At 44.5% G+C, this 12,996-nt stretch overlaps 1 protein-coding gene across 4 annotated transcripts in view; it reads left to right on the top strand.

The window, feature by feature from the left end:
• Positions 1–78: 78 nt before the first annotated feature.
• The window catches only part of LOC145352632 (uncharacterized), a 39,497-nt gene continuing 26,579 nt past the window's right edge, over positions 79–12,996 (top strand). For 3 of the 4 annotated variants that reach the window (XM_080202774.1, XM_080202772.1, XM_080202771.1), the window contains exons 1-3: positions 79–274; positions 6,199–6,377; positions 9,218–9,306. In XM_080202774.1, the coding sequence (XP_080058900.1) occupies positions 104–274; positions 6,199–6,377; positions 9,218–9,306 (439 nt within the window). In that variant the 5' untranslated portion in view covers positions 79–103. Of the gene's footprint in view, positions 275–5,919; positions 6,069–6,198; positions 6,378–9,217; positions 9,307–12,996 lie in introns of all 4 variants that reach the window. The other variant, XM_080202773.1, reaches the window with a different exon arrangement.

Below are 12,996 nucleotides of genomic sequence, written 5' to 3'. Positions count from 1 at the left end.
TCTCGACTCCGATCAGCGCCATTAATTAGTGTTGATTGAGAACTGGCGCAGTGCCCGCGCCGTTCTCACTCAGTCTGATCGTGACCACCCCCCGACGGTTGCTATGGTGACGGGCCTGGCGTTCCGCCGCTGGGGCCTGCGGGCGAGAAGCGGCGCCCAGGCCGAGATGGAGCCGTCCACCGAGGAGAAAATGGAGCTCATCTCCTCCGTCTTCACCTCCTTGGGAGAGAAGGAACAGAACGAAATGTTGTCGCGTCTGCTCCGTGTGTGCCAGGTAGATTTTCCTCCTGATCCAAAACCCGCTTCTCTTTCCGGAAGATTAATCCACCAACGCGCTTCATCATCCAGACAAATACAAATGGGATAATACACAATGTTCACTGTAAACCTTTATTAAGTTATAAGTATTAGTGACATCTCTGTTTTGAGTTTTCTATTAGAAGCATAATACAATCATCATGAATTTTAAACATACAGTCGAACCATGGAAAATATTCTCAGGTGCTGTCCCTCTGCAGCACCTCTTGATCACCAATGAACCTTCTAAGGTTTAAATATTAGTGTCACAAGTCGACTTACATTAACACTGCAGTGAAGTTAGTGAAAATCCTCACATTTAAAGCTTAAAATATATTAATGATTGCTACAAGTAGGCTTACATTAACACTGTAATGAAGTTACATGAAGATCCCCATGTTTAAAGTTTATTTATTATTGTCAGAACTAGGCTTACATTAATACTGCAATGAAGTTATTGTGAAAATTCCCTAATCGCCACACTCTGGCACCTGATCGGGTACACCGAGGGAGAATTTTATCATAGCCAATGCACCTAATCGGTGTCTGTAAGGTCAATCGTTTGCTATATAAATGTTCACCCTCCAATGACTTCCTGACATTTAATTTGTGTCTACTGGATGTGGAGTTGCACTTTGCTGTTCTTTGTGTTGACTTATAAGATGCACCCCTATTAAAGAGATCCTGCAGCTGTGCTATGCCTGAGGTGGCTGGAGCTCCTTTAACTGCAGTCCACAACTCTCTGCAGAGAGGCAAGAGGCTGGCACTATGGTGTACAATATACAAAGGAATAAGGAAAATAAGTGTGAGGAATAATAGTGTGAGAGCCTTGTTTGTGAGCCTTGTCTTTTATTTAAAGGGGTAACTTGCAGCTGTACAGTTGCAACCAATGAACTGGGTGGGTGTGGTGGTGGGGGTTAGTGGTGAGGGGGGTTGGGGATGGGGGGGTGGTGGGGGTTGGTGGTGGGTTGGGGGGGTGGGGGGAGGTGGTGTGGGGGTGGGGGGAGGTGGTGTGCGGGTGGGGGTGGGGGGGAGGTGGTGTGCGGATGGGGGTGGGGTGGGGTGAGGTGGTGGGGGGGGGTGGGGGGAGGGAGAGGGAGGTGGTGGGGGGAGGTGGTGTGGGGGGTGGGGGTTGGGGGTGGTGGTGGGGGGAGGGGTGTGGGGAGAGGGGTGGGGTGGGGTGGTGGTGTGGGGGGTTGGGGGATGGTGGTGGGGGGTGTTGGTGGGGGTGTGGGGGGCGTTGGTGGAGGTGTGGGGGGCGTTGGTGGAGGTGTGGGGGGTGTTGGTGGGGGTGTGGGGGGTGTTGGTGGGGGTGTGGGGGGTGTTGGTGGGGGGGTGGGGGGTGTGGTGGGGGGTTGGGGGGTGTGGTGGGGGGTGGGGGGTGTGGTGGGGGTTGTGGGTGAACATAAGAACATAAGAAATAGGAACAGGAGTAGGCCATCTAGCCCTTCGAGCCTGCCCCGCCATTCAATAAGATCATGGCTGATCTGTCGTGGCTCAGTTCCACTTTCCCGCCCTCTCCCCATAACCCTTAATCCCCTCTCTTATCAAGAACCCATCAACCCGCTTCTTAAAAATATTTAGCGAGGCAGCCTCCACCACTTCAACGGGCAGAGAATTCCAGAGATTCACCACCCTTTGAGTGAAGAAGTTCCTCCTCAACTCCGTTCTAAACCGCCTCCCCCTTATCTTGAGGCTGTGCCCCCTAGTCCTACTGTCTTTTTTGAGCGGGAAGAGTCTCTCCACCTCTATCCTATCCATCCCATTCATCATCTTATACGTCTCAATGAGATCTCCCCTCATTCTTCTAAACTCTAACGAGTACAAGCCTAGTTTATTCAGCCTCTCCTCATAGCTCAATCCCCTCAACTCCGGTATCAGCCTAGTAAACCTCCTCTGCACTCCCTCCAGGGCCAAAATATCCTTGCGCAGGTGCGTTGGGGGGTGGGGGTTGTGGGTGGGGGGGTTGTGGGGGGGTGGGTTGTGGGGGGGTGGGTTGTGGGTGGGGGGGTTGTGGGGGGGTGGGGGTTGTGGGTGGGGGGGTGGGGGGGGGTTGTGGGTGGGGGGGGTGGGGTTGGGGGTGGGGGTGGGGTGTTGGGGGTGTGGTGTGGGGGAGGTGGGGGGTGTGTTGGGGGTGTGGTGTGGGGGAGGTGGGGGGTGTGGTGGGGGTTGTGGGTGGGGGGTGGTGGGGGTGGTGGGGGGTGGTGGGGGGTGGTGAGGGGTGGGGGATGGTGAGGGGTGGGGTGGTGGGGGGTGGGGGTGGGGGGGAGTGGTGGGAGTTGGTGGGGGGAGGGGGGTGGGGGAGGTGGGGTGGCGGTTGGGGGGGTTGTGGGTGGGGGGGTGGGGAGGTGGCGGTTGGGGGGGTTGTGGGGGGGGTTGGTGGGGGGGTTGGGGAGGTGGCGGGTGGGGGGGTTGTGGGTGGGGGAATTCCTATTGAAACATTATTAGTAGCTTAGGAAAGGGCCTCATAAATTTCTTTAGCAATTATCAAGTGGCTTGTGGTTGGGAGTGGGCTTGTGGAAGTGTTTGTCCCTTGCCTAGAGAAACCATTTTGCAAAAAGAGGGAATCCAGACTGCTCCACACAGCAGTAAGTGAAAAATATGCAACCAATGGTGAATAGCAAAAACTTCCAAAAACAAAATTCTAGACATCAGAAATAAAGATGTTTCTTTCTTGACAATATTAGCCTGAACTTTAAGACAAATAGCATTTAAACAGCAGATGTATGACAGGTTTACATCGTCTCACCTGCGCCTAGTATTGTTAGAGGAAATATGTGTGCAAAATCCTCTGACGTTTATTTGAATATATTGCCAGCCCTCTTTAGACACAGTCAGATATCGAAATCATCATTGAGAAATGATTTAGAAATTTGGGGTGCATTGCTTTTTAAGAGGAAAATGGGAACAGTGCCTATTTTTAGGGTGGCATTTGGGAGCAGGACAGAAGCAGTTCTGACCCTTTTCATAACATTGCAAGATTTAGGCCCAGATTTTCTCTCCTGGGACAGGTGCACAGAGCCCAACCTTTAGAAATGGCTGCTCAGATAATGGATTTCTGCTCTGGGGATAGACTGGGTTAGAAGTCAGGACGGGTGACCCGGCAAAAATTGAGGAGGATGTCAAATGCAGAGGCTGGCTGGGCAACAGAGCTGACTTGGTGCTTTGGCATTGTGATCAATAAAAATAATAAATAAGAAATTAAATATTCCTCCAGCCTTCAACCCCCCACAGACTCTAATATCCCAAGCATGCCAGTGCATGCTATCTCTGTTTCCCCACTCATCCTCCATAACACCTTATGCCGTCTGTGCTATCTCATAACCCTCTGCTCATCCCATTGCCCTTTATTGCTTCTATGCCAATTTAGTTCTAATATCTGCCAACCCTTGCCACCCTTTGTCTGTACACCTACCATGCTAACTCACCCAGTATCAATCATGGGTACATCTCAGAGATGTGGTAAAATAAAGCTCTACACAATCAAGTTGTAAGAGTCTATTGCTGACTTCACTATATTGAAAACATAACACAAACATAAACAGTGCCGTGCCAGGGACCCAGGTTCAATTTGGGCCTTGGTTAACTGTCTGTTGGAGTTTGCACGTTCTCCCTGTGTCTGCATGGGATTCCTCTGGGTGCTGCAGTTTCCTCCCACAATCCAAAAATGTGCAGGTGAGGTGGCTAGGCCATGCTAAATTGCCCCTTAGTATCCAAAGATGTGTAATTTATATAGATTGGCCATGATAGGTGTGTGGAATGCCTGGGTGAGATGCTCTGTTGGAGAGTAGGTACGGACTCATTGGGTCAAATGGCTTCCTCTGCACTGTAGAGATTACATTATTTAGCATATTGGTCAACGCAAGGCTGAAACAGTTTTGCTGGGGTGAGAGGGTTGGAATTGGATAGGAGTTTGAATTATAAGGAGAGGGAGGATAGGCTGGGACCTTTTTCCCTGGAGCGAAGCAGGATGAGGGATGATCTTACACAGGTTAATAAAATCATGAGGGGCATAGATAAGGTGAATAGCCAAGGTCTTTTCCACAGGGTAGGGGAGTCCAAAAGTAGAAGACATAGGTTTGAGGTGAGAGGAGAAATATTTAAAGGGGACCTAAAGGGCAACTTTTTCACACAGAGAGTGGTGCGTATATGGAATGAGCTGCCAGAGGAGATGGTAGAGGCTGGTATAATTACAACATTTAGAAGACATTTAGCCAGGTACATGGATGGGAAAGGTTTAGCGGGATATGGGCCAAAGACAGGCAAACGGAACTAGTTCAGTTTAGGAAACCTGGTCAGCATAGGTGAGTTGGGCTGAGGGGCTTGTTTCTGTGCTATATATCTCTATGACTCTACAGGGGCGCATTTGGCCCATCGAGTGTGCACTGGCTGTCTGAAAAGAGCATCTTATATACCTCTACTTCCATGCCTTATCGTTCAAGTGTAGCTCGCAAATTCTTTCTTTTCAGAGAGCAATCATTCATAAAAATCCACTTGCTACATTTTCATTCCTTCAACTAAATAGGTATTCATAACAGCAAACATTTCATTCAAGTGCACAATCTCTTATTTCGGCAAACATTGGAATTCTTAATCATTGGTCAGAGTTTATCATTACTTTACCCATCAATCAAACTGTGAAATGGTAGGCACCCTACTTTGATAATGAATGGTTGTGAAATCAGTCATGCAGCACTAACCTAATAATGAAAATCCTTCGGCTTATGTCAACAGACAGAATGAAATGGCAAGCAATCTTTTTTAATACTTAAGACTTTTTTTTCAAATATTTAAAGGACATGACTTAATAGGTCCCTTTGACTGGTGCTTCTGACAGTTTTAACAGTCTTTTTGACAAGTTCCTTTGACAGGTGTTTCTGACACTACGCTGATGATTTTGATAGGCCAGTTGACAGTTCTAATGAGCTTGACAGTAATGGGTTTATACACTTTTACGCACATTCATGCCTAATTTTAACAATTCCAAAGGGCACCTTACCTCTCCTACAGAATACCTGGTAAAAAAAATTAATTTAAATTCACGACAGTGCAAGTCACTTCAATATGACATGCACTTCTATGCAGTAGCTTGGTATTCAAAATCATATTAATTAATCTGTATACTCTTTATAATAGGATAGCTTGTAGTACGAACTGCCCTGTCAATGATGTTATCAACTTAAAATATTTGGAAAAATAATTAACAATCATGTGACTTTTTTCACACAGTGAGTGGTTTGGATATGGAATACATAACCTGAGTGTGTGGTGAAAGCACATACTCCCAGGGTTTTCAAAAGAGGATCGGCTAAGCTAAATTACAGGTGGAAATGGTGGGTGAGTGGGATGAATGGAGTGCTCTTGCAGAGACCTGGCATGGACATGATAGGCCAAATGGCCTCTTTCTTTGCTGTGGGCATTCTGTGATTCAGTGATGGTATAATTGCTGTCTAAAGCTAGGGTGAATGCCAACTTAATTTAATTATTAGTATTCTTTGTTCTAAGTTAGATGATTATTCGTTGAGGCTCGTAACCTAGGGTGACAGTTTTAATACTGAAGGAGTATTGTGTTGTTGCTATCCGCTGCCTTCATAATAAACCGAAGATTTGTCTCACTTTTAGGTGGATGTGGAAGATCCCACAGCAGTATTTGAAGAATAGTGATCATTTATCACAATTGTTTTTCCCAAGATCTTGCTAGGTCCAAATCACCTATTATATGTTCTCAATCAAAAATGTAGTTATTTGGTCATGAAATGCTTTGGGATGTGGTAAGAGGCTTTATAAATTTAAGATTTTTCTTTCATTACAGAAATGATTATAACAATGTCTTTAACTACAAATTCATATCATACCTCTTTTTGGCACAAGTCTGATTACCTGATTATGTTTATTTTCCAGCTGCCACAGCTAAAAAAGATCCACACCGAACTCTGCCCCTTGTTATCCATTGATTTTGTATTAATCCTTCCACATGAACTGGTAGAAAGAATATTTTCATTTTTGTCTGCAGAAGATCTTTTCAGGGTGGCACGCTGTAGCAGATCTTGGAGGGAATTTACCAACAGTGACATTTTGTGGTAAACTAAAACTTATTTACTTGCTTTAATGTAACATTCTGAATGTTAATTAAAATTATCTTTAAACAACAAGTTGTATAATTATTGTTTGTAAAAGAAAAATGCTATCTGTAGATGTAATCCAGTGAATTTGGACTGATATACAGACTGCAGAAGATTGTGTGAGGCACTGGCCTACATTTCCTGGGACCAGAGTATAAATTCTGCCAACTTAAATCGTATAGCTATCTTGCATGAAAATAGTTTGTGTGGTTTCAGTTCAGTTCATAATGGGTAAGGATATAGAGGACAATAATAGCCCCTGTACGGCATTTATTAGCATAAATTGGTAAAGAAATAAATAATGGCCAGCGTTTAAAAAGAACAAAGAAGCAAGAGATCTGCATCTGTTGCTGGAACAGACTGACATAAGCTCTTCACTGGGTGCAAAACCTGACTTGATTCATATCGATACTGCCCAAAATGGAAAGTTATAGAATTATACACCACAGAAGGTCCATGCAGCCAGTGCTGGCTATTTGGAAGGTTAATCCAATTAGTCCCAAATCCACTTTAAATCTGTGTCTTCTAGTTACCGTGCCACTTGCCAGTAGAAACAGTTTCTCTTTACTCGGTCAAAACCTTTCATTATTTTGAACAATTGTAATAAGTCTCTATTTAACCCTCTCTGCTTTTTAAAGAACAACCCCAACTTCTCCACTACCTCCATAAAACTGAAGACTCTCTAATCCTTTGTAAATTCCTTCCACACTCTCTCCAAAGTCTTGACATCCTTCTTAAAGAATGGTGACCAGAATTGAGCACAGTCCTTCAACTGAGGCTTAACCAATGATTTATTTAGCATAATTTCCTCGCTTTTGTACTCTGTGGGCATAATTTTAACTCAATCAAAACGTATCCGCTTACATCAAGTTAAAATCAAATAATAATTCCCACGATGTTGCATAGTTTGTTTAATGTTTTCAACTTGATAACCATTTCCTCTTGAGTTCCTCACTTTAATGAGAATAACAGTAGGCATGCTAAAAATGAAAAACTGCAATAACATGCATCCTGCTTAAGTATTGGTATTTTTAAAATGTTTATTCATGTGATGCTTTAATTTGAACAGCCACAATTTTAAATTATACCAAAATCTGGATTGAAGACAATTTTACAAAACTCATAGGCAGATTTTCAGCATGTTGGTAAGGCTCCGTGGACCTTTAGAAATGATGGATAGAGTCCAGATGCAGAGCTTCCATCCCCATTTCTAACAGATCCCGCTTTTTGCTAGCAGAGGAAGGGGACAGTGTATGATTCACACAGGTCGAAAACCCCAAATCAGCAGAGTTATTTGAATTTGGTGCTGAGTTCAAAGAGGCCCTATTTTGGCTGTTTTAACAATGTCAACCAGAGTATAGGGGTTAAAAATTAATGGAAGAGATCTAAACTCAGGGTGGATAATGTCTGTTTAAGTGTCATGATCTGAAATTTTTCAAAACCCCTGCTCTTTAAACTTAAACAAAGAATTGGCTTAAGCTGTAACTGAGAATTTTTTTAAAAAAAATTAATTAATGCTGGACTGCTTTGATTGGCAGGCCATCTAATATATGTTTAAACAAATCTGATTCTGCTGTTTCAGTAGAGCTCTTCGTTAATTTTTGAAGGGCTACTATTGTGTCATTAAGAATGCTTGGCTGAGTTTCAAAATCCATGATTATCTCTGAGTTCACAATTTTATTGCCTGTATAAAGAGGCTATTAAAACATTAGCTACCTTTGATGTGAGTCCGAATAGAGTTTGTTTTTACAAGAGATTCAACACTTGAGATTTAAATGCTCTGAACGGAGTTCATGAATTGGAGTTATTTAATGGTCAAGGTGTGTAGGAGTGAGAGTTGCGTGAGATTGTTAGTTTTTTTTCATCTCTGCATTGTTCCTGAAGTATGTCCATGGTTGACAATGGGTGAATGTGCACGAATAGCTATGCAGGTGATATGAGAGTATGAACAGCCACATATGGATATATGGGGTGGATGGAAAGCATGAGTTGGCATGGAGGGTCCGTGGAGTGTGGGTGGGTAGAGGGCATGGGATGACATGGAGGGAGTAAGGAAGGGGTGGGTTGAGGGGTGACGGTTAAAGAACTTAATAGTTTCTGAAACAATCTGATTGTCCGACAGCTTCCCAAGGCAGGACTTCCTCCCTGACGGAGAGAAAGTCCCATCCAGAAACATATATTGCTGCTCCCAGTGTAAAATTGCTGCTGGGGTGTTGGGTAGAGAGTGCAGAAAAAATAGTGCTTTGTAAATTCCAACCCCTGAGGGAAGTTAAAATCTTAGTTCCAATTCTTTATTTGAGAAATTTATCAGAGTTTAATTAATTCAAAATAGACTGGTCTTAATCATATTGTTTTAAAAGAAGAGGAACTTTATAAAATGCCTTGGCTGATAACTGTTGAAAGATGATCAGGATAACATAATCAGAGAAGCCTAGAGAGTAGAATGTATGTGTGTCATTCCGAAGGAAAATACATTGTTATAAATTGCTAACTGATGTCATTTCAGGGAGAAATTTAAATAATTTATTGCCCTTCATTAGCTTCATCAGTCTATATACTGTGCATCTCTGAACAAATAAGGTTGAACATACCACCTTTTTCTCATTAAATTGATATGTTGCTTCTTTTTAAAAGAAAATACTTGTAGAACACAGGTGGAGAAAATAGAAAATTTCAGACATTTGAATTGTTTTGAAAATTGAAAATTGTGAAAGCAAAACATTTGCTGCAGTATAAATGGTTTGAATTTTACATTTTGTCAGCACATCATGTATAATACTTAGCTTTTATTTTAATAGGCAGCCAAAATGTGCTATTCAAAATTGGCTTAATTTTGACACTGATCAACAACTCTTCTCCATGAACCAATACAGTTACAGTCCCACAGGTAACAACACACTGTGCATTATCTATTGGTTGGAAGTGCTTCTGCGAAATTTTACTCATGATTGCCATTTAGAATTATAAATTTTTAGTTAAATTATTTACTTCCATTTTAGAATATCTGTATGCAGTAAAGGATATTGTTGAACTGATTTAGAAAAATGCTTGTGAAAATACAAATCATCTGCTATGACTAAGTTTAAGAAATTCAATGTACATGTTGCTGAAGAAGACATGTAAATAATAGGATAATAAATACCGAGAATATTCATTGTTTGAATTGTGAGATGTCCACTGATTACAAATGAATAAATATCATTCATTTTAGTATACAAAATTAGTTGTAAAATGTTACTCCATTGTTAAAAGAGGTACAGCGCTTTATGAATCTTATTGTAATATTCATATTCCTTGAATTGACAGTTCATACCAATGAAAATAATGTGACATAATTGCAGATATTTGTGCTTATAACTTCCACTGATCTAAACCAGGGGATGGGGGAGCAGTGGGAATCTGTCTTTTCACTTTGAGATCACGGTGTCCTTTAAAAATGACACCTATTTCTCTGTGGAACTGACCTTGCTGGCATCTTTCGGTCCCGTCCTTCAGAAATGATGGTGCAAAACACATCCTATGTTTTTTTTTGACAGTGTCAGAAAATCTGGAGAGAAAATCTGCCTGTTTCTCTTGGCAGTAGCACACTGGTTTTCAGTCAAAATCTGGAACTTTGCCATTTTTCTGGGAAAATTCCACACTCCACTTTAATATATATGTTAAGATCTGCAAATTGCTATACCCTGTTCTACAGCATTTACCTTCAAGTGTCTGCATCTCTTTAATGTTGAACTGCTGTACTTTAAAGTTGCAAGCTTGCAATACTTTACCACACAGTACACAGAATTTTCCACTCCTGCCAGTACCTGGGCTTACAACAGGTGGGGAAACAAAATTTGGAGTGATAGCAAAAGTCAGTATCCCGACATGCAGGCATGCTGGTACAATGCTTAGCACTGCTGCCTTACAGTGCAAGGGACCCAGGCTCAATTCTGGCCCTGGGTGATTGTGTGGAAGTTTACAGGCCTGATTTTACCATAAAGTTGCACCCTGTTTTCAGGTGTGAAAATTTGGTGAAATAGGGTGTGAGGCGAGAAGCACAATCCACGCCTGCCTCTGTGCCCATTCCCCTTTATCAATTGCCAGAAATTGCCACCATCTGGACTGTGCCCAAAATGGGCGCAACATCAATTTAAATGCATTTGCATGCATTAATAAGCTGCACGCCCAAACTTACCGGCACTCCTCCCTTTACCACTACATTCGCCCGTCCAGATTTGGCGCGAAGCAGACATGGTCCGCAAAGGTCCAATCTGGGCGCACCAGCTTCTGAGGAGATAAGTTCTGAGCTTCCAGCGGCTCTCTGATTCAGATTGGCGGAGGGGGGAGGCGGGTAAGATGGCTGTCTGGTTGTGGTGGGGAGGAGAGGGAGACAGATCAGATAGCTCTCTGGTGGGGGGTCAGATTGCTCTCTGGTAGGGGGAGGGAGAGAGGAGGGAAGTGAATCAGATGACTGTCTGGTGGGGGAGATTGCTCTCTGGTTGCAGGGGAGCAGGGAGGTGGGTCAGATGGTTCTGTAGTGGTGGGAGGGAGGGAGGCGGGTCAGATCGCCCTCTGGTGGGGAGGAGGGAGGGAGGCGGGTCAGATCGCCCTCTGGTGGGGAGGAGGGAGGGAGGCAGGTCAGATGGCTCTCTGGTGATGGGAGGGAGGGAGGCGGGTCAGATCGCTCTCTTGTTGGGGGAGGGGGAAGAGGGAGGGAGGTGGGTCAGATTACACTCTGGTGGGGGGAGGGGGCAGGGGAGTCCGCTGGCACTGCATGTGATGTTTGGGGACGGGAGGGTCTGCTGCCACTCTGCGTGCAATCGGTGGGGGTGGGGGGGGGGAGCGGGAAGGAGGGGTCATTTCCACTCTGCATGTGATTGGTGGGAGGGAGGGGGTAGGGGACCAGGGGGCCATGATCAATCTGGGTAGCGAAGGGTGTGGGACGGTCAAGGGGGTCAATTATGTTGTGGGAGTGGGGCAATGTCTGTGGGGGTCACAGGGAAGGCTTTATCCAGCCCAGGAACAATGTGGCAGAGGAGTGTTTTTCTATTTTTTTTACTGCGCATGCACAGTTGAAGGCTGCGATTGGAGCTCAGGATTTCGGCTGTGATAAGCCCTGCCCATAGGCTTCTGCAGCGCGATTCAGAATCGCTGATTATTTTTCAGGCAGTGTGTGTATGGGGACCTAAGATGTGTGGGTTAGGCGGATTAGCGAGGTAAATACATGGGGTTGTGGGAAAGAACCTGGGTGGGATGTTCTGTCAGAGAGTCATTGTAGACTCGGTGGACCAAATGGCCTCCATCTGTGCTGTAAGGATTTTATGAAATTTCCCCCAATCGCCTGATAAGACCTTCCCCTACCAAACTGTCACCCTGGATTTGCCATTCTACCGCATCCTACTGCCTCCGCTGACTGTTCCCTGTTATCACCAGTACCCTGTGTTCATCCTCCAGATTCTCATTGTCAACACAGGATTCTTAACCTTCCATGGGATACTGGTCCTCTTCGGATGACATTATTCCCAACCTTCCCCCATAAGCCTAACTTCCTTGTTGATCTTCACTCCATTCTTCCACCCTACCCACCCCTGACTCTACCACTTGCACCCTATCTCACCCCCACCCTCCATCTCTACTTCCAGTCTTTGCCTGCCTCCCATCATAGAATCCCTACAGAGCAGAAAGAAGCCATTTGGCTCAAGGCTGCATGATTTTCCGAAAGGGCATCCCACCCAGGCCCACTCTCTGTCCCTTCCTCATAACCCCGTGCTACGGCCAATCACCCCAATCCACACATCTTGAGATACTAAAGGGCAATTTTGCATGGCCAATCCACCTAACCTGCACATCTTTGAACTGTGGGAAGAAACTGGAGCATCTGGAGGAAACTCATGCAGTCACGAGGAGAAAGTGCAAACTCCACACAGACAGTCACTCAAGACTGGAATCAGATCCAGGTCCCTGGTGCTGTGAGGCAGCAATGCTATACACTGTGCCATCTTGCCACACATACACCTTGTCCGGCCTTGACACAGTGTTTGCTTATAATGCTCAAGAGAAATTACATGAGATCCCAAGAAGGAGAAAGCAACATCTACAAACCTCAAAATTGTGGAAGAGTGAAGCTAGCCTAGTGTGTATTTATATATTATACACACTCACAGTTGTAAAACTGAACATTCTAAATTCTCAGTGGCAGGAAATCTAATTTGGGGGACAAACATAATTTTTAAAAAATCATTTATAGGATATGGGCATTGCTGGCTAGGCCAGCATTTATGCCCATCCTTAATTGCTCTTGAGAAAGTGACATGAGCTGCCTTCTTTAACCACCATAGTCCATGTAGTGCTATTAGGGCAGGAGTTCTAGAATTTTGACAGTGAAGGAAAGGCAATACATCTCCAAGTCTGGATGATTAGCAACATGGGTGGGAACTTCTAGGTGGTGGTGTTCCCATGTGTCTGCTGCCTTTGTCCTTCTAGATGGTATTGTATGTGGGTTTGGAAGGTGATGCCTAAGGAGCTTTGGTGAGTTCCTGCAGTGCATCTTGTAGAGGATTCACACTGCTGGCATTATTTGCCAGTGGTGGAGGGA

Source organism: Carcharhinus amblyrhynchos, chromosome 14 (genome assembly GCF_965287045.1).
Source record: "Carcharhinus amblyrhynchos chromosome 14, sCarAmb.v2.hapA, whole genome shotgun sequence".
Taxonomy (NCBI): domain Eukaryota; kingdom Metazoa; phylum Chordata; class Chondrichthyes; order Carcharhiniformes; family Carcharhinidae; genus Carcharhinus; species Carcharhinus amblyrhynchos.
The sequence above is the reverse complement of the archived record's forward strand: the minus strand, read 5'-3'. Positions and strand labels throughout refer to the sequence as shown.